This window comes from Trachurus trachurus, assembly GCF_905171665.1.
Source record: "Trachurus trachurus genome assembly, chromosome: 4".
NCBI classification, from domain to species: domain Eukaryota; kingdom Metazoa; phylum Chordata; class Actinopteri; order Carangiformes; family Carangidae; genus Trachurus; species Trachurus trachurus.
Window position 1 is genome coordinate 27,704,672 of NC_139898.1, and position 22,015 is coordinate 27,726,686.

Consider the following 22,015-nt stretch of genomic DNA (forward strand, 5'->3'; position numbering starts at 1 on the left):
TCACTTATTTAAATAAAATAGATGAAGATGGCTCTGAACTAGTCTCTAGTACTACGAATAGTAAATTTAAACCATAACTTAATCACATATCATCACCTGGTTATAATAGTGGGGCCCAAGACTTGAGGCAGAGATGTGTCAACACTTATCAAGGATGTTTTTGTGTTTATATTTTGCCAGTGTTTACAGTTTTTTTTAATTTTATTTTAGGACACTTGAAGAATTATCCGAGCAACGAAAGAATTTAAGGTGAAATATCTAAGAGTCAGCCACCATTACCTTAGCTACTCCAGTGACAAAGGCTGAAACTAGGCACTGCAGTGTCGCTTACAGGAAAGGTTTCATGTAACACACGGTCTGAATGCACACACTCACAGGGTGGTCCTGCCTCACTAATCCTATACAGAGGGCCACTTACCTGTAACAAGGTGATCCTGCTCTGTCACAGTGACCTACTTTCACTCTCCTCTTCTGTTTCTATTGATTTATCACCACACAAACTCGCTCTATTGTGAAAAACCCCTACATCACCTACTGGGCGGAGAGCAGCGGCCCAAAATCCTGGGTTGATTTCCATATTCTAATTATTCACAGATTTGTCAGAAAATTATATCACTCCAGCATGGTCATTCAAGGCGTCGCCAGTGAAAACATCCAGCTGGAAAGTGCTTTTGGTTATGCCATTGACTGTGTGTTATAAAAAATTATAATACATATATAGTCAATGAAAAATGTGATGATGAAAGGCAGGGTGTACCAGAATTAGGTACTAGCAACAGCCCTGCATTCAAGTCCAAAATCATGTCCTCCATTCTCTGTAGCTTGAATGAGACTTTTACTTTAACTTTAGTTTATTAAGCTGTTTTTTCATCTTTATACTTCACCTCTAATAACAAATATTATTTCAGATCCTAAGTGCTGCTTGTAGGAAAGCAATTATGAGGAAGTGGTTAAAACTAGAAAATGACATTTTCAAAATGGAAAGAATTACCTTTGCCATAAAGCCAGGTGTGTTTTTGAAAATGATGTGAAAGATGCATTATGTGTAGGCTATGGCGCACCAGTATGACCATCTTTTATCTAATGCTAAGTTTTATGCCCCCGGCCGCTCCCCCTCTTTTAACCTTAACCCCTTTTGTAAGTTTTTTTTTTTCATCATAATGGTATAGCCCTAGATTTCATGTCTTATTATAGCGTAGAAGGACCAATCAATTCATCTCTGTATTATTTATGGAATTGCAAATATGCTGCTGTGTCATTATTTACAGATGAATGGATGAGAATGGTTTGTTCTGCGCATGTGCGAGAACTCACCTCCTCCACCCCGCCCGCACAGGTTCTACTGTTGTCATGACAACTTGCGTTTAACGTTGCAGAGTCAAACTTCAAATCTGATCGTGATAGTTAAAAGTTTTCTTATCTAATGGAGAAGCTAACCTTTAAAACTAACTCTAAACTGTAAAGTCACTGCTGCTGTGCTCCACTGGAGTCAGGTGAGTGACTTCCAGAGAGGATAACGTTACTACTCACCACCGGTTAAAATGCAGTCGACGACCTGTGAAGGTGCCGAGGCAGCCGGGGGGCGTGAGGAACCGGAGCCCGAGCCCGAGCCCGAGCCAGGGGCGGGGATCGGCAGCGATAGCAGCCGCCACAGAGGAGCTGAAAGCCGGGAGGAGAGACCAGCAGGGCTCGGTGTTCAGGTGTGGCCCGACGGATCCAGATATGAGGGAGAATTTGTGAATGGGCTCAAACACGGCAGAGGAAGGTACACGTGGGCAGAGGGTGAGGTAACTAATGTTCACATCAACAAAACCTGCTCTGTATATTTATATTTCTTCTTATTTATTAATTTAGTCTTAATCATAATTTATTATAAATACTGCTTTCTTTTTACTGCTATTGCCATCTGCTATTAGCCTGTCATACATTTCTTTTTTCTGTTTTGCTGTCTGCTGCTGCAACCCTGTTAATGTCCCTGATGTGGGACAAATAAAGGATTATCTTCTTATCTTAACATATTTTACTAAAAGTGAAAGCACTCATTCACAAAGTGGCTTCTGTCTGAATTTCCTTTGGGACCAATAAAGTATCTCTAAGTCTAAGTCGATAGATAGATAGATAGATAGATAGATAGATAGATAGATAGATAGATAGATAGATAGATAGATAGATAGATAGATAGATAGATGTACTTTATTGATCCCCAGGAAATTACTATACTGAAAAGTATAGCTGCTGAAAAATAAATGTATTGATAATACCTACACACAATTGCATTATATTATTGTAATATAATTACTTATACACAGCTGTTGCTTTATATCTCATGTATTTGTTATCAATAAAGTATCTAGGTAAGGGATAATGTATAGTTCGGATGTTGTTATGGAGAAATAAACCCCGACAGAAGGCTTCGCGTCGGGGTTTTAATACTTCATGAGCCCTGTAATAATCTGTAATAACATATGACAATGTCTTTCATTTCATTTATTTCATTTATTTAGATCTCCATTAGCTTTGGCAAAAGCCATCGCTATTCTTCCTGGAGTCTACTTTCACAGATGAACTGTCCATTGCAGTCGATAAATACAAAAACACATCACACCATAAACACAATAACAACATCCATAACCACAACAACTCACAACGATCTACAAGACAAAACAACAAAACATAAACAATACAAACTTGATAATTATATGAAACTGATCTAAATCTACAAAGTAGCCAAACTCAAATATGTAAATAAATCTGAAATGTAAGTACCTCAATACTGTATGGTAATGTCAATGACAATATAACTAAGAGAAGAAACAGAGCAGTTTTGCCAACTCACCAAGCTAACTGAGCTCAGTTTTAATAATGTAATGCGTGCGCTTCAACAAAGTCTGGTAGCTCTGAATTTTTACTCAATCTTTGCTTTATTTTTGTTACGTTTCTGTTGGGTTTTGTCAACTACTGATGGATACCTCTGTGGGGAGAGGAGTTTGTTCAGGAGATGAGCTTCTTTCATTGAAAAAAAAAAAAAGCAAGTCTGGAGGATGCCACCCTGTTCCAGCTGAGATGAAGGGATGTTTTCGTGGTTGCCGTGCTGCTGGTGCAAAGGTCAAAGGCATTGAGGCCCTTTCTGTCGTCAGTCATCATATGTGTTACGTCGGCGGTGTAAAAGTCCGTAATGCAAAGACGCCTAACACGCAACTTATATTGCAATCAATTTCTAATTTTGTGACTCCGCATTTCTTTTGTACGTTTTTTATTTGTCATGATAGGTCTTAAATTTCATCCATAATGGTCTTAAAAAGGTCTTAAAAAGTCTTAAATTTGAGCTGGTGAAACCTGACCTGAAGACCCTGTGGGAAATGTCAACTCTCTCTGCCCAACAACAGTGATGAGCTGGAGATATTGGTGAAGACTCAGAAAGTAGACGATTTGAAATCATCACAACACTTGTTTACATCCCATCCATGGCAACTGCTGAAGTTCTCCATGAGGTCGTTGCTAGGATACAGATTAAACATCCTGAGGCATCGGGAGACTTCAGTCATGTTTCCCTGATGGGTTCACTGTGGGATGTGGTGGAGAGATGCACAGTACTGAAGATGGTGGAGGCCACTGAACAACTCAGATCATCCACTTCACAAAACCTTGATGTACCATGAGAAAAACCAGCGGTGGTGGACGGCTCCTCTCTCTTCAGCACTGACGGCAGAAAGGACCTACAGTTCATCTCCACTTCAATACCTTTGACCTTTGCACCAGCAGCACGGCAACCAGGAAAACACCTCTTCATCTCAGCTGGAACAGGGTGGCATCCTCCAGACTTGCTCCGTTGTCACTGAAAGAAGCTCCTCTCCTGAACAAACTCCTCTCTCTCCACGGAAGTATCCATCAGTAGTTGACAAAATAGACAAACATACAAAAACACAACAAAATAATAAAACTCAGAGCTGCCAGACTTTGCTGCTCCCAGTTGAAGCGCATGTTCATCTAGAAAAGAAAAGAAGATCTTTTCTACCTGTCTAGCTTTTTAATTCTTCTGCAAATGGTAGATGAGCTGCCAGACAAATTATCTTATCTTATCTTTAGAAGTGTTATCATGGTTATGTTTTTTATATATATTTATTTATTTAAAACATGTAAAACAAAATAAGGCATAATTTCAGTTTGTTCCTTTGTCTGTAAATAAAATAAACAAGTTGATAAACAAAATTTGGAAACAAAAACACATAAGCATAATCATACATATTCGACGTGAGAAGACGCTGTGCTTATTGAATCCCACCCCTTTTCCACAAATCATTAAAAAAATCGATCGATCACTTGTCCCACTTTCTTAATTGCCCTTCATTACACTATGTTAGGGAAAAAAAGAAAAAGAAAATGCGTAAATGGCAGAAGTGATTTATGTAAAACCTAATGGCATTTTTCTGTCTCCTGGAGTTACTCCAAATAACGTCGCTATTTGACATCCCTGTCTGCTCCTTTGTGTAGATCTATGACGGCTCCTTCTACAAAGACTACAGACATGGGGACGGGGTGTACTGCTGGCCCACAGGCCAAAAGTTCACCGGCAAATTCTACCTGAACAGAAAAGAAGGATATGGACAACACGTGTTCCCTGATGGATCCACCTTTCAGGTAAACTACATGGATGGTGGCAGAAGATATTTGAGTAGTTTTTTGTTTTTCAAGTTTCTAAAAAAAAAAAAACTTCTCCTCTTCTCTCAGGGTTTGTTTTATGCCGGCCAGAGCTTTGGTCCGGGCGCTGTTAGTTATCCTGATGGCTGTCAGGATGTGGGTCTGTGGCACAGTAAACGCCTGCTGAGGCTCTGCACTGCTCTTGAGGACGGCTTCAGCCTGAAGAACTTTCCAGAATATGCTTCCTACATGGACCCGGCCGCCACCACAGATTTGACTCAGGTACCTGGTGACCACCGTGTCCCTAACCCACAGAGCCACTGATTAAAGCAGCTGCATTAGTATTTGGTGATAAATTGATTTTAAAACAATGATCCAGCCAAGAAGATGTAAAACACCTCTCAAAACAACACTACATCATCATACCTGGACTTATTTCTTAAGCCCGTGGAAAAACGTTGCCTCCGAGATGCAGAATGTGTATTATTCATGGGTTGCAGTGACGTCACGTCGAAGGGACCGCCGCCATATTTGTGTCCGATTTGACAGGTCTCCTCATATGACAGCATGCAAACCGCAGGATGGAAATGACAGTTTCTTGACAAAATGACAGGGTTTCATACATCCTGTCTGGGTTTATATCTCTATAACAACAGACTAACTCTATATTATCCCACTTATTACACAGTTTATTAATTAATTAATTAATTTGAGACGTAATGTTGATCAAAGTCCTTAGTCCGGTCACTTCTCCGCTGTTTGCTCCTCACCCTCCTCTCGGTCGACTCGTGTGTAGTTGTTTTCAACGAGCTTTTGATAATCAATCAGTAGATTGATGAATTATCATGTAAATGTTACGATGTGCGCATTTATGTTGTCCTGTCTGTCATAAGAGATGACGGTTACGGGACACGTTTGTGTCACGGACTCGCGGTGGCACCATAGAGACACAGCTGGTCACAGCTGTGACACTGCGCTGGCCCGTCCGCTCTGATCGCAGGTTTGGTTCCAGCAGCGGTGAGGGAGGCAGAGAGCCTCCACTCTCCCTCTAAAGCTACAAGTCATTTCTCTAACATCACAATTAGTCTGAAGCTGGTAAAAATGAAACACAAGGTAAAAATCCTTGATAGTTCTTCTGCCCTGCTCCGCTGATCAGAGTGGCGTCCCTAGCAACGGCCCGTTTTACTTAGCAACGGTCTGTTATACAGAAATAAAAAACCCTAAATGAAGAATCAGTGAGTAATTAATAAGAAAGTAATCAAAATGCAGAATTCAATATATCCATGTTGTTAAAAAAAAAGTGAATCCACTCTTATTGTGAGACTTGTCACAGCCCATGCTGCCACTGATAGATGCCTGCAGTCAACTATTTATTCCGCCTATAACTTTACGTCTTTTGGGATGGAATAAAACTGCAGTCCGGGTTTTTTTTCAACAGCACAATATAATCCTGGCATCTTTCAAATAACGTCAATTTTCGGTCTCTTGATTTCCTCCTACTACTCCACTTGTTCTGGTAACGTGACGCTGTGATCTGTGTCCAGATCGCCCTGATTCGGACACAAATATGGCGGCGCAGAAACACAGTGACGTCATGTGAATCTAATGAATAGAAGAGAAACACACATTTCAGACAGGACCGCTGACTTGTATCATCAGAACAGACAAATGTAATCACAGAAGGCTGAAAATCACTGGACATGTCTGTTGTAACATACAAATCAACAGTATAAAGTAGAGCTGTCAAGGTGTATGCAGTAGTTAATTATCAAATATACTTTACCTACAGTATCACTCCTATCGTTTCCAATGTAAAAAAAAAAAAAAATCCATCGGAAAAAAAACAGGCAAAAAAAAAAGAATCCAGCGGGAAAAAGAAAATCTATTGAAGAAAAAAAACGGCTAAAAAAATAAAATTAAAAAAAGCGATGGGTCGGGTCCGGGCTATCTTTTGGCAAATTTGGGTAAATTCTGAGCAACAAACAGGAGAATAGGAAGGCTTTTTTGGCTGGCCCTAATACTCCTTCGTAACATTCACTATGTAGGAAATATAATGTAAAACAAAAATATGTACTGTTATGTACAAAAAATATTTAAAATAGAGAAATGTATATAAATACATTATACTGTATATGTAGTGCTTATGCAGTCAGTCAACATTTTTACTGTAAGTGACCTCTGTCTTTCTTTATTCTCCTCACCAGCCTCCCAGTCTCTCTGCCAGTCGACACACAGAGGTCAGGATGCGCTCTGGGGTAAAACACTGCTAGAATCAACCATTATGTGACATGTGCAACTTAACAGCAAGTCAACTCCGTTTCAGGTGCGAGCGGACAGAGAGCTGCAGATAGATGAGAAATTTATCCTCCCCCCCGACATGGAGTTTTACTCAACCGACGCCGACCACCTGCCCCTCCCCCCCGGCCGCAGACGGGAGCTGGATCAACACTTTTACGCGGAGCTGTGGGAGCCGGAGGTGAACCCGTACAAAGGCTACAAACGATTTCCACTCAACAATCTGCCCTTACAGGCCCGCATGCAGGCTCACATCCACAGGAACAGGTCAGTCGAAAGATGTTACACTGTGAAAAAGAAGAAAAGAGACTTACACATCCTGCAAACAAATGACTAGTGTGTGTGTGTGTGTGTGTGTGTGTGTGTGTGTGTGTGTGTGTGTGTGTGTGTGTGTGTGTGTGTGTGTGTGTGTGTGTGTGTGTGTGTTTCTCAGGCGACTGGCAGAAAACGTTGGCTGGGATGTGGCTGCCGTTCTCTCTCTGAACAGGGACGGTTTCGGTCCTGAAGGTTCTCTGGAGCTCGGCTCGGAGCAGATGATACAGCACGCCGCCCGGGGGGAACGGGAGGCTGTTTTTCGTATCGTCCGCGCTGGTTTGATCCACCCTGATGTTGCAGATTCACGGGGACACACTGCACTGATTGCTGCCACGGTAACACATCACTAGTTTTTTCTTTTTGCCCCTTTTGTTTGTTTGCTTTGAGAAAAAACTGTTAAAATCAATATGTTTTAGGTTTTTTTGAGTGGGGTTTATATTCTCACTCTTTGACTGCTTTCTGTTTGTTGTCCCTCTCTGACCTGTCAGGTAAACTGCCATAATGACGTCATCAACCTGCTGTTGAATATGGGTGTTGACATTGACAAGCTGAACTGTGAAGGCATGTCTGCCCTGGCCGTGTGCCATGTTATCTACTATCCTTTTCAGTCTCTGCACACCGCTGTGGCTGAACCACTTGATGAATCTCAGGTAAGACTGAACAAATTGCAGTTTAGTGGTTGTTTAATGGTCATTTTTATCGATATCCACAATGACCAGAGTGTTTATCCATTAGACCTTGGTGATTATCTCCACATCTTTCTGTGACCATGATTCTCATCATCATCAAACTTTGCAGAGACACTTGTGGTTCCCAGATAATCTATTCTAATGACAAAGTGTTCCTCTAGCTCCATCCTCAGGTCAAAATCTGAAACTTCATCATAATCTAACTGCAGAAGAAATTACATTTACTTTACTTCACCCGCAACTTTGCTTTGTGTTAAATAAAACTAAGCATTGTCATTGTGAGCATGTTAGCATGATGTTAACACTGATCTAAGCTCTATGCCTGATCAATTTCATATATGACCTGTAGTTTATATATGAAACTGATAAAACTTCTACTGTAATGTGTCCTCAGGTTTCCAGGTCTCCATCTGCGTGTGAGAACAGTTCCCAGATCGACCAAGTGGGTTTCACTGCAGAGACACATCATGACAGACCCCAGACCACTGACCAGTAAAGATACAGCAAATACCGCTGCTTATATCATTTAGAAAATGTCACATTTACACATGTATGGCTCTTAAAGGCATAGTTCAACATTTTGGCAAATTGGCCCATTGCCATAATCCCTATAGTCATAGCAATAGATTAGTTACCTTTAATTAATAATAATACACAATCCAACAACTCCAAAACGCTCTGGTGGACAAGTTGTGACCTGCACATTCACCACGCTATGAGATAATAACAGAACATTACGAGACGGAGTTGTAAATTCATGCAAAACCGCAGAAGCGCGTTCCTGTCGGGGACAGTTTTTCGGCAACCAGTCTCTGAATTTACCTCGAAAACAACTCTGTCTTGTGGCGTTACGTTATTATCTCATAGCGTGGTGAATGTGCAGGTCACAACTTGTCCACCAGAGCGTTTTGGAGTTGTTGGATTGTGTATTTGATGAGTTTGATGAGGGAAACCAAGAAATCCCATGAGCCTCTGTAGCGTAGCTCTGAGCAGCTTGCGGCTCTGCTCCGCCATTCTAAAAACAGCTTGCACCGACAATTAAAGGTAACGAACCTACTGTTATGACTATAGGGATTATAGCAATGGGCCAATTTTCCAAAATGTTGAACTATCCCTTTAACAACAGTGTTTCTCAAAAACAAGCTGATGTGTGTGTTACAGTAATGATCCCAGTTTGTTTTATTTCTTTCAGGACAGCAGGAGAACTGACAAAGCACGAGACACATCACAGTCAAGTGTCCAAAGACAGTGAGCTCATCACCGAGCTCAGGCCTGGACTAAATGACCCCGAGATGCCCGGGGACAGTGGACACCAGCTGGAGGAGGAGGAGAGAGAAGAAGACAGGAAGGAGACACAAAGAGAGGGAGAGGTTCAAGAGAGAGAAGAAGAGAGCAGCCGTAGGGCGGATGAGGGAGGGAGCAGAGGTGAGGAAGGAAAGAGGGAAGATGGAAGTGAAGGAAAAACAATGGAGACAGACAGCGAGTCGGGAATGGAGGATGTGGAGTTGAGAGAGGAGGTTGAAGAAGATGTGGAGGAGAGAGTGAGGCATGTTGTTCACAAAGAGGGCGAAGAGGAGAGGGGAAGTGTGGAGCACTCCATTCAGGTGTTGGACGGACACATCGTACTGGGCAGCGTGCAGTGGAAGGAAAGCCGAGCCGAGGTAGCAGCCGTCGTTCAGGCGTAAAACACAGAGTTCCCCCTCCTCCTGTGACTGGTTCGATACGTCGGTTCGTGGTTAAACTTGCTGTCATCTGCTCCTCTGTTTGTTTGTCTTGCAGCAGGGCAAAGACAAAGAGCCGACCCACGATCATCAGACCTTCGACTCTGCCTGCTCCGTCAGCAGCTACAACATCCAGGTCACAGAGGAAGTGATGCAGCGAGCGGCCGAAGCTCTGAGTCGCACGGGGTTTCCCCAGCGCCCGGACACGCAGGAGACTGTCCGCAGAATGGCTGCGATGAAAATGGAGTCAGTTCTGTTCCTCTGTCTTCTCTTTTCTCACGCTGTTTGATAGGGCTGGGACTATATGCTTTTCTCCCGATTCGCCGATTCTTCTATGATTTTTTTGGATGCCGATTCGATTTAAATTGCGATTCTACGATATTGCAGATTTTCTCGATTTTTAGTCTGCATTTTTAACACCAGTGAAACAGTTGAATGATTATGATTGTCTACAGACTATTCCAGGATAATACATATATACCATATACCATATTTCCCCCAAAAATACACATCACATGTAAGTCAGTTTTTAAGATTTATTCAGCAGCAATGTTTACTGGACTGCATAAAAGAGGCAAAAAATAAAAGAGTATAGAAAAAACAGGCTTCTGAAACCTTTCTGACAAATTGAGATATAGACTGAGATAAACTGCTACATTTTAATATTTATCTGCACACAAATACTGTAGGAGTCTATAAATTAACATACTCCGTTATAAAGTGAACTTAAACCATTTTCAAAACCTGTACTCTCTGTATGTAAAAAAGGCGAACAAATGCACATTGCACAATATGATTTAAAAATCGTCAAAAAAATATCACAATACCTATGTGAATGGATTTTTTTCTCCCACCCCTACTGTTTGATACCTGCTCAGTTTGTATAATGTTTCTCTCTGTGTAAGTTTTATGTGTGTCGTGTGCCCAACTGACCAGACACCGCCTCCGTTTGAAAACCATCAAGCTGTTACTGGATCGAGGAGCCGACCCAAACGTGTCCAAGGTCCCCATGCCCGTCCTCTTTTTAGCCGTCATGGCCGCTGACACTGAGGCCGTCAGGAGGCTGCTGCTGTGTGGGGCTCGCACCGACATCCCCCTCCCACCTGAGGTAGGAATTAGTGTTTTACTTCCTCCAGCAGAAGTTTATTTACAGAGAAACCAAAGGAGTGATATGTGAGTAAAAATCTCATATCTTGAAACAAATGCACAAAACAAAAGTATATTTCACTGTTCAGCCCCTCAATCTCTTATCCTTTCTTTAGAGGAAAGGTCTTTATCCCCTGCATGTAGCCGCAGCACTGCCAGGTCCAGCAGCTCCCACCATCACAGAGCTGCTGCTGCACACAATCCCCGACCCAGATGCACAGGCGTGTGACCAGGATGAGATCTATGAACCAGATAAGGTGTGTGTGTGGGTGTGTTTGTTCTTGTACATGAAGATTCATTTGATTCCCTAGTACAGTAGTTACTGTTCTACCAAAACGTTTCACTCTCCGCTCTCGGTCTGTTACAGGTTTCCAGGAAGACTCAGAAGCCGCTGAGCACAAACCAAGCGCCACATCTGAAAGAAGGAGGCAGGACGGCCCTGCACGTGGCCTGTCAGAGAGACAGCGACTACCAGGTCAGCAACACACACTCACATCCACAACAACACAGTATACACAAGCACTGTCAGGAAACATGAGGCCAAAAGACTGTTCAAATGTGTAGCATGTTGCACAGATCATCACACCACAGACTGGTCGGGGACATATACATATAATGTTACAAGGACCAGCCATGCATGCAGAATGTATTATGGCATTTTACATTGAATAGTCTGACAATACACTGTCTGCTAATGCACTTTAGGAATTCACTACTTTTTTTGTGATTCTCTAATAGCACTTATACTGCACTTTAGGATTTCACTACTTTTTTGTGATGCAACTCTTGTTATGTAATGTATTTGTATTGTAACCGAGGTTTGATTTACCGTACTGTGATTGTATTAGTGGACTGTGGGACTACAGATGGAAATAAGCTCCAGAGCTAAATCTGGCATATTTACAACAGTTTTTTTGTATGTTCATGAATATGCAGAGTCCCATTACAAATAAATGAAAAAAAAAGTATAATTTTCATCCGTTTTCAACAGCTGCTGGGTATTTAATGCAGCACAGAGATTTGTGAGAACATTGTGAGTTTTTCCTCTCAGTTATATGTTGCTCCCTTCAGTGGCTGTGTGTGTTTGTTGGTCTGCAGAACGCCAGTAAGGTTGTGGCCCTCCTGCTCTCCCACAGAGCCAGCACAGACCTGCTGTGGAGTGGACACTCGCCTCTCTCCCTGGCGATAGCAAGTGGCAATGACCTGGTAAACCACATACACACACACACACAGATTGAGAGACGTGCACCTACGACACAAATGTCCACAAAAACTTTTACTCTTTCTGGTCCTGTTCCTTTTCTCTGCTCAGGCGGTGGAGGAGCTGTTGAAAGGAGGCGCGGATCCCAACATCCCCCTCGGCCACGGGGTTGGCAGCGCCCTGTGTGCTCTCGCAAATTTCAACTACCACTTAGGCGGCAACAGAGTGAAGCTGGTACTGAAACACACACACATTGTCTGGCGTTTCTAAACTTCCAGCATGCATCTTCCTAAGAGAATTTAAATTGTGTGTATTTTTGATTTTGTACTTATTTTCTTATCTTACCCCTGTTTTGTTTTTTTTACTACTGTCTTGTGTTTTTGTCGTGGTTGACTTGCACCACCACAGAGTAGAGCTTACACTCTCAATAAAGCCATTCTGATTCTGATTTTTAATTAGTAAGCAAAGGAATATACTTTGAATCATCTTCTCCGAGGATCTTCAGGTAAAACCCAGTCTCTGTTATGAGTCATTCACTCACGTGTCTTTGTGTCTTTGTGCTGCAGTTGAACATGTTAGCCAAGGCTGGTGCCGACATCTTGATGCCAGTTATGGTGGGAGATATTGTGGGAACTGCAGTCGACTATGCGCACTCCTCCTTTAACCAGGTAACGCACCTTTTGTGATGACACTCTTTATATTTAGTTGAATTCAGCAAACTTAAATTCATTCACTCAGTGGTCTTGGCCCTAAATGTATTGCACAAATATTCCATGTATGGAGGTAAAATCTGCCTAAGGATGCTTAAACCTACAGTGTTTTCTTTACAACCATACTGTTTATGTGCCTTTTACTTGTTTTTATGCCTCTTTTGTTTCTTTTAAACTCATTGAATGATCTAACGCAGTGGTTCTCAAACTTTTTTTTATATCAAAGACCCCTAAACTGACCACAAACCCCAAACTTTTGAAATAAACACCAGAAATACACAAATATTTGTTCTGAGACTGAATAATGTAACTTTTCTTAGTCAATGTATGTTCAAATTACTGCCAATGGCATGAATTTTTGGAAAAACGATGAGAGATTTCTGGGAAAAGAGTAATATTTCTGGGGGGGAAAATTGAGAAAAAGTTGGGGACCCACTGATCTAACGCACTACAAAAATAAATTTGCATGGCTGAGTGCAGACACACATACTGTACAATACACTAGTTAATACTGCATTATGTTATATACACCCACACAGTCATATTGGTGCATAACACTACAACTTCAATGACCCTGCAGAACAAGCTTGTGAGTATTTCTTTCTTTCTTTTCTTTTTTACGCTGTATAATTTAATCTGACCATCTGTCTGTTCGTTAATATCCAGGACTCACGTATTGCCAACACTCCCTTCCACGCTCTGAACATGCGGGAGAGGGAAACGTTCAAAGCGCGGCGCCACCTGCTGAACATGATGAGGGATCTGCTGAGGCGGAGGGTCGGCCAGCTGGAGGCCGAGGCGGAGGACAGAGAACGGCAGCTCGCCCTGGATGGTCAGTGCAGTGTATTTGTGTTTTGGTTTGAAAAACATAAGACCGATGTTTTGCTTTTTTTGTTTTTTGACACATGGTTTGAAATCATAGTGGCTGTGTGTGTGTGCGTGTGCTTGTGTGTGTCTGTGTGTGTACTAACAGGTTCCAGTAGCGCTGAGAGTTTTGTGGACAAGGAGGCAAAGCTCAGCTGTAAAGGCCGACCACAACACAGGTACGCACACACCTTCATATGTGGCACCTGGATACAGTCACTTCTTCTTCTATACCCTATCATACTGACTCTTAAAGGGATAGTTGGCCCATTGCCATAATCCCTATAGTCATATCAGTAGGTTTGTTACCTTTAATTGTCGGTGCAAGCTATTTTTAGAACGGTGGAGCAGAGCCGTGAGCTGCTCAGAGCTACACTAGGCACGAGGCTCATGGGATTTCTTGGTTTCCCTCATCAAACTCATCAAATACACAATCCAACAACTCCAAAACGCTCTGGTGGACAAGTTGTGACCTGCACATTCACCACCTATGAGATAATAACGGAACATTATGAGACATAACATGCAGAGACTGCTTGCTGAAAAACTGCCCCCGACGGGAACGCGCATCAGTGGTTTTTCATGAATTTACCTGGAAAAACAACTTTGTCTCGTAATGTTCTGTTATTATCTCATAGCGTGGTGAATGTGCAGGTCACAACTTGTCCTCCAGAGCGTTTTGGAGTTGTTGGATTGTGTATTTGATGAGTTTGATGAGGGAAACCAAAAAATCCCATTAGCCTCCGTAGCGTAGCTCTGAGCAGCTCGCGGCTCTGCTCCGCCGTTCTAAAAATAGCTTGCACCGACAATTAAAGGTAACAAACCTACTGCTATGACTATAGGGATTATGGCAATGGGCCAGTTTGCCAAAATGTTGAATTATCCCTCTAATATAAATTAAGCCCAACTTTATGTTTTCTTTCTTTAGGACGCCGCTGTTTAAGTTCTGCTATCACTGCGGCCGCTCTGTGTCGGTGAAGCTGACCCCCTGTAGCCGCTGCCACAAAGTCTTCTACTGCTCCACGTCCTGCAAGCTGAAAGCGTGGGACGAAATACACAAGGAAGAGTGTATCCGGGCGACAGGTGTGCATTAGGACCACTGCCCCCCCTCCCCAACCATGACAAGCCAGCGAATGCAACCTCTGAAATCCTGACTCAGCAGCACTGAAGCTCAGACCAGACATATCACAGAATAAGCTCCTAATAAAGTAACACTGTGGAAATTTGTCATTATGTTTTGAATCTCACCTCAGATGTGCACTGAAGTATCGAGACTTCCTTCCTTCCCTTCAGCTTCTTCCTCGTCAAATCATGTTTCTGTAATGCCCTCATCTTTGCAAAGTTTGCTATAATCTAAAATAAATACCGACCATTAATGTAAAGCTAACTAACTCCTGTAGAGATGAGTGATAGATGCAAATTTGAAAAACAAAACAAATTCTCACTGTTGTAGAATCAAGTCCAACATATTGGGACATTTGGTTTTAGATTCTGGATGATTAGAGGATGTAAATACTCTGTCTATCTGTCTCTCTCAATCCAGCGTCTGCAGATGGCGTCCAGAAGAGAGTTGCAGTTGCATTTAAAGCCCAAAAAGGGCCCAGGCCCGCGACTGTCAAGTTGAAACCCAAAACAGTCCCCAAGCCCACAAGTGTCAGGCCGACACCCCGAAGCCTCGCCAGGCCCCTGGGAGCGGCACAGAAAGCCCTGAAGAGCCAAGTCAACCTGAGAGCGGCAGAAAAAGTCCCGCAGAGCCAAGTCAACCCTGGGCAAAACTACAGCCACAACTGAGGAACAATGAAGTTTAACTTTACCTACATAATATTGCCAATGGACTTCTGTTATGCATCATGTCTTCTCTGATTCTGAGTCTTAACTTTATATATTTGGCTGAATGATTATGACAGTATTTTGTGCCATAATATAATAATTATCCCTTTGGTATATTTATACCTGAAGGTTTGCAAATCTATAATAATGTCAAAATGAATGAATCCAGTAGGAACCAGATTTGCTTTTTTTATCGCCATTTTTAAATGCTATGATGACTGATCTATACTTCTGTAATATAGAGACTAAACCAGCTTCACACGTCATTATTTCACAGCAACCGCAATATTATACTGCTTCTGGTTATACTTTGAGGACTGCAAGTAAAGACACCGGTTCAAACAAACCTCCTCCACAAACAACATCAGGCTGGTTCAAGCCTTTTAAGAAAACAGCCCTACAGGTGATGACTAATGAGTATTGACGCAACTCATAATGTAATAACGGTTTATAATGTAATAAAATCATGAGAGCATAACGTAATAATAGCTTTGTGCATAATGTAATAACTTATCACATTAGGAGCCTTACTGATGTAGCTCATAATGTGATAATGGCTCATATTGTGAGAAAAGTGTTGCATAATCATCAGTTTAGAGTAAGTGCTCAAAGATGGCTGGCCAGCCTTCAGTAGCAAACTGACACTGGTTTAATATGTGCAAGGAAAGTCACATCCAGTAGTATGTCCAATACTGATTGATCCTCGATATGACTGATTGTCCTGAACACAGAAACTCACATTCACAGAGAGATTCTGAGTTGTTTGATGAAAAAAAAAAAGCCCTGATCTTAATTTGTATAGGTCCAGAGAAGAGAGAGATGTGTTGTTGTGTGAGCGTCTCTTCAGGTGAGTTTTCCAGTCTCACCAGTGCAGCAGCACCACCCACATCTGATAGGTTGCTGTTGTGACTCCTGCCTTGCATCATATGCGTATTAGTCATCAGTGGGACGGACGGGCAGCCGTGGACCAGACTACTGTGCCCGGACATTTGCAACTTTGCCGGAGAAGCCTACACCTGTAAAGACGCAATCATTCATAACCACCGGAAGAAACTACTGTACTTCTTTAGAGTAAACACCAGCTCACAGTCTGTCCGAGAGGCGGAAGTGTCCTACTGTACACTACACCGCTGTGCTGTGGTGTTTTGCATGTGACTGTGTTCAGGTTCAAAGCGGCAGAAATGAGCAGCAGCAGCGACCTGGAGGAGCAGGAAGACGAGCTGCTCGCCCTCCACAGCATCTTCAGCTCGGAGGAGTTCGTCCGGAACGAGTCGAAACCTGCCGGAGAAATCCGAGTGTCAGTGGAGCTTCCTGCGGACTTCACTGTGGCTCTGACAGAAGGTAAACAAAACCAAATACAAGAAAATTAACGTGTATTAATTCATATTAACTGAAAGGATTTGGACTTTCTGAATTGTAACATGTTGTTGTGAGATATTTTCGATGCTCTACATGGCTGTCACTGTGTATGAGAAAATACTACTAGGCTACTGACTGAATGTTGCCACTATTTAATGACATCTAGGCCTAAATGTGTCACTAAAATAAATGTTTGACCTCAATAACCACGGTTAACCTAATTTGAAAATGAAAAAACTAAATATAAAACATAAATAAAAGGAGAAAAATAATATTATGTTATTATTTAGCCTACTGAAAAGGAAATTTACATCATATTTCATCATTATGTTCTTTTTTATGGGATTTTTGTGTTACTGTGAGTTATTTGTACGTTGTTTTGTATATTTTATCACTGAGTTTTATGCAAATTAGCTCAGGCTGTATATGCTTGACATTTGAATCACCAAATGAATATATAAGCAGTCTAAAAAAAAACATTCATATAACTATACAGGCTAATTAAGACAGAAAGAGATAGTTTGTTAGGTATTGTGAGGTGTAATGTACTTTGTTCATGCTGTCTTGTTGTTTTCCTTCCTAAGGTGACGCAGTGAGGCGGTATGACATATCGTTCCTTCCACCTCTTCTCCTGACCTTTGAACTTCCTGATGATTACCCAACCTCCTCCCCTCCCTCCTTCACCCTCACCTGCAGCTGGCTGACACACACACAGGTAATCAGTATGTGCAATACTATTGTTTACATTTACAACCCCCCGCCCCCTCCAGTGTGTGTGTGTGTGATTACAGATGATCTATAAAGATTGCCTCAGTCTGCTGTGTGTGTGTGTGTCCGCCCTCTCTCTCCCTGCAGCTCTCAGCGCTGGCCGCTCAGCTGACGGAGCTCTACCAGGCCACAGGAGGAGCTGTGGTGCTCTTCTCCTGGGTGCAGTTTCTTAAAGAAGACGCCCTCGGGTTCCTGGACATCCACACTCTGCTGGAGCTGCACTCTGACGAACACAGAAACACTGCACCCTCAGAAACAGACAATAATAAAGACACTACTGGTCTCAAGTCAGGTTCCACAGACGACCGAAGCTGTGAAGTTTCAGATCTCCCTGCGTCACCCTTGGAGGATCAATGCCTGAATTTGAGTCTAGCTGATGGACAAAGTCAGTCAATCTCAGACCAGAGTGGTCAAAGCTCAACTACACACGCCTCGGATGTAAAGGAGGCTGGAAAAACCTCCCACAGTTCAGAGTATAAGGAGAATTCCTCAAACGAAGACGATGTTTCGGCCTCATCTGTGCTTCCCTCCGGCTCCTTGGGTGAAGATCAGAGTGGACGAGAAGGAGCTGCTCCTCCTGCATCCTGTCAAAATAAAGCACGACGACCTCGACCCCCCTCCTCCTCCGGTCCGTCCCTGACTCCATCTCAAGCTCTGCTGTCCCAGCTGCTGATCCATGACGCGGCCCAGAGACAGAGGGCGTTCGCCTCCACGGTGTTTGACTGCGGCGTGTGCTTCGTGGGCTCGCTGGGCTCGGACTGCGAGCAGCTGCCTGACTGTGGACACGTCTTCTGCCGGACCTGCCTGACCCAGTTCTGTAAACTCCAGATAACGGAGGGGAACGTCCAGAGCGTCACCTGCCCTCAGGCGGACTGCACAGCCAGCCCCACACCTGCACAGGTACTATCCTCACCTGTCTGTCTGTCTGTCTGTCTGTCTTTACATTCATTAAGTGAAAGGCTTACCGGTAGGTCCAAAATGTAAATGTAGTAGTGTCAAAGGTAAAAGCTCTAAATAAACATTGTTATTTACTTTTCTTGTCTTTAATATTTCATCTTTTTGGTGTTGTTTTTAGTTTGACCTCATTTGTGAAAAAAGCCACCGGTCATCCGTAAGGCAAAATAGCCTACTTCGAAGAGGTGCTGGAGCTGAACTCTGAAACTTAGAAAACAACAAAATAGCAACCTCACACTCAAAACACTGTGCATATATCAATTTATTGCAAGCTTTCGGTCATTGTGACCTTCTCACAGTCTATGGACCTTCTTCAATGACCGATTGATATATGCATATATACTGTATATGCACAGTGTTTTGAGAGTGTGGTTGCTATTTTGTTGTTTTCTAAATTTGACTTCATTTAAAATGTGTTTATATATACAGTATACTGTATATTGACCCGTAGCTTGTGCAGCAGCTTTGGGCAACAGAAGTTGTATCAAATGTGGTATTTGAATTAACTTTGACTTTGATGTATCAGTATACAGACCGGGTCCGGGTCACCAACGACATGCAACATGTGAATTATACCAACTTCAGTATTTAATGTTTTCATCTGTAACAATGTTTCTCATTTTGTAAGATGTTGTGTGTTGTATTTATTATAATCTGTGGAGTGAAGAGTTAGATAAAGTCAAAGACAAATACATGTGGATTAAAAAATAAAAAGCAGCGAAAGATGGAAATGCTGAAGTACAGTGCAGAGTTTCCACCTCTGCAGATGTGGCCAGATGTCAGACATTTGCTACTGTAAAAATGAACGGATCAGTCTGATATGTAATGATGATACTTTTTTAAAAATTTCTACAAAAGCATTTTTACCATGCAACTTCTTAGTATCCATGACTAACACAGCTGCAATCAGCTGATATCAGCTGATATCCTTGGTCTAAATCAACAAAACAACATATTATTTATTGGAAACAGAAATCTCCTTTGTTTTAATCCAGTGTTTCTATCTTTTTGTGTCTTTCTTCTCTCTCTGATTTTCTAATTTTCTGTTTTTCTGATTTAAAGGTGAGAAGTCTGGTGGGGGAGGAGCTGTTCAGCCGCTACGATCGTCTCCTGCTCCAGTCCACTCTGGACCTCATGCCTGGTGTGTTTCTCTTTATTGTCTCAACTCAAGCGCCTTTTTACACCAGAGTGACTCTAATATGATTTATTTTCTCTTATGTGCAGATGTGGCGTACTGTCCTCGGCGCTCCTGTGGCTCTGCCGTCATCCTGGAGAAGTCCAGCACTGCAGCCATGTGCTACGTGTGCAGCTTCGCTTTCTGTGTCACCTGCAGGAAAACCTACCACGGAGCAGGCGACTGTCCGCAAAAGAAGGCCGTGAAAGAACTGATCGAGGACCTGCAGCAAAAACACGCAGAGCTGCCGGAGTCTCAAGGTACACAAGGACACATGGAAATGTCACTGTGTGTATTTATTCAAATGGTAGAAGTATTGAACTGTTCTACATCTGATACAACGTGATAGAGAAGAACAAGTTTTAGAGAAACCGTTCATCAAATAATCTGGATTCTTTTATCTTTCAAGTAGCAGAGAGGAGGTATATAGTAGAAAACCTATTTGTCCTGCCAGAGGGTCCCATCCGGCCTGTGGGATTATGTGAAAATGACATAGAAGACGAAGATGAAATTGCACATATTTGTCTCAAGAAATTTCAGATTGTTCATAATGTTTTATAAAAGGATAGTACATGATGTTAACATCTTAAAAATGTACTTAAAAAACAAAGGGAAAAGTTTTGAGTTCTCGTTATTCATAGGTTATTATTATGCCCCTGAACTAAAATGAGTTTGACAGCCCTGCTTTAACCTCTAATGGGAGTCATGTCACAGGAGTGAGTCTTCAGATTGTGTGCATGCAGATGTGTCTGAGGCACTGGCTCTTGGTTGTGAGGTATATGTGTATGTGATACTGCTGTTTTAAAGTTTAAAAGCTCTGCACTTCTTTGTTGTTTACACTATTATTGCATTGTATTATAATTGTTTTAACTATTGTAAAGCACATTGAGTTTGCCTTGTGCATGAAATGCGCTTTATAAATAAAAATTGATTGATTGACTGATTGTTGCTGTGTGTGTTTTCCTCAGAGGGGATGCAGGCGCTTTGGGAAGACTACGCCAGTGGCAGCCAGGAGAGGCAGCGCCTCCTGCAGAGCCGCTACGGCGCCTGGGCGCTGCAGTGCGACCTGGAGGACAGTCTGAGCGAGCACTGGATGGAGTTCAACTGCAAGAACTGTCCTCACTGCTTCTGCAGGATTCAGGTATCTGCTGTTCGCTCACCTGTCGGCATTTACAGGTGCATCTCAATAATGAACTAGAGTATCATGGAAAAGTCCAGTTCAAGTCAAATAGCCACTAACCAAGTATGTATTGCATATAGATGGACTTACTTTTCAGAAGGCCAACATTTCCATATTATTTCCATTATATATATTTTTTAATTTGTCATATTAATTTTTCTTTGAGATACTGAATTTTAGGTCTTCATGTGAGCCATAATCATTACAATAAAATAAATTAAATAATATTCTGTGTGTAATGGATCTGTCTAATGTATTAGTTTCACGTTTTGAATTGAATTACTCACATAAATAAACCTTTCTATTCTATTTTATTCAGATGCACCTGTATATGCACATATCAGACATATGCACTCCTGAGCACAGTGTGAGAGCAACGTCTCCTCTAATACCGATGCTGCTGTTTTATGTTGCAGAAAAACCAGGGGTGTAACAGCATGACATGCTCACAGTGCAGGCGGCACTTCTGCTGGGCCTGTCTGGAGAGAGATCCAACGGGTGGCCACTTCAACGACAATCCCTTTTGTCTTTATGAATGGAACTGACCCAGAGCTTCAGCCCCGTTGACCCTGGAGGGAGCCGAGTCAACACGTTACCTGTGTTATGCTACGTTAACTGCACAGACATTGGCTGCACTTTACAGTTTATATAAGTTGATTGGAGTTGATTCTCATAAAAAAAGGTGTAAAAATAAAACAAAAACAAATCATGACATCAACGCAATTTGAAATATAGCTCTGAATAAACATAAACATTAGACACTTTATGGTCTTTTGCTGCAGATGGACAGTTTATACACCAACGGCCAAAAAAACATACAAATGTCACAGTAGTCCCACTGTCTATTTACATTTTAAAACAAAAATATCAGTGATTTCCAGTGAAGCCAGTCACAGACGTGTTGTGACCAGTAGATGGCGCTAAATACCAGGAAGTTTTAAACAGCTCTCAAGCATCCTGATGAGATTTCCATCTAGTCATATCTAAAAAAAAATTAGGATCACCAACTGATTGTTGATTTCATTTCCAACCATTTATTCCAATTATTTATTTGATTAATTGCACAGAATTGAATATGAATCATACCGTGAGTTTTTCCAAATGTCCAAGGAGTTCACAGCATGAAAGAACAGAAGCGAATATTCACACTTGAGAGGCAGAAAATCACATT

The 22,015-nt window shown here is 42.1% G+C and overlaps 2 protein-coding genes across 2 annotated transcripts; both read left to right on the forward strand.

Moving 5' to 3' along the window:
- Positions 1-1,541: 1,541 nt before the first annotated feature.
- Positions 1,542-15,370, forward strand: ankmy1 (ankyrin repeat and MYND domain containing 1; the record flags this gene model as incomplete). Its single annotated transcript, XM_083970908.1, has 20 exons — positions 1,542-1,787; positions 4,492-4,638; positions 4,729-4,920; positions 6,962-7,200; positions 7,367-7,583; positions 7,737-7,898; positions 8,332-8,429; positions 9,130-9,242; positions 9,414-9,598; positions 9,717-9,904; positions 10,595-10,766; positions 10,921-11,061; positions 11,172-11,279; positions 11,903-12,010; positions 12,117-12,239; positions 12,572-12,673; positions 13,382-13,547; positions 13,689-13,758; positions 14,508-14,662; positions 15,123-15,370. The coding sequence occupies 20 exons, from the start codon at positions 1,542-1,544 to the stop codon at positions 15,368-15,370; spliced, it is 3,180 nt and encodes a 1,059-aa protein (XP_083827034.1).
- A 1,220-nt stretch (positions 15,371-16,590) lies between these two features.
- LOC310985334 (E3 ubiquitin-protein ligase RNF14-like) lies at positions 16,591-21,389 on the forward strand (the record flags this gene model as incomplete). The annotated part of the gene is made up of 7 exons (XM_083970909.1): positions 16,591-16,750; positions 17,353-17,483; positions 17,624-18,436; positions 19,553-19,631; positions 19,715-19,924; positions 20,633-20,805; positions 21,261-21,389. The coding sequence occupies 7 exons, from the start codon at positions 16,591-16,593 to the stop codon at positions 21,387-21,389; spliced, it is 1,695 nt and encodes a 564-aa protein (XP_083827035.1).
- Between the last annotated feature and the right edge of the window lie 626 nt (positions 21,390-22,015).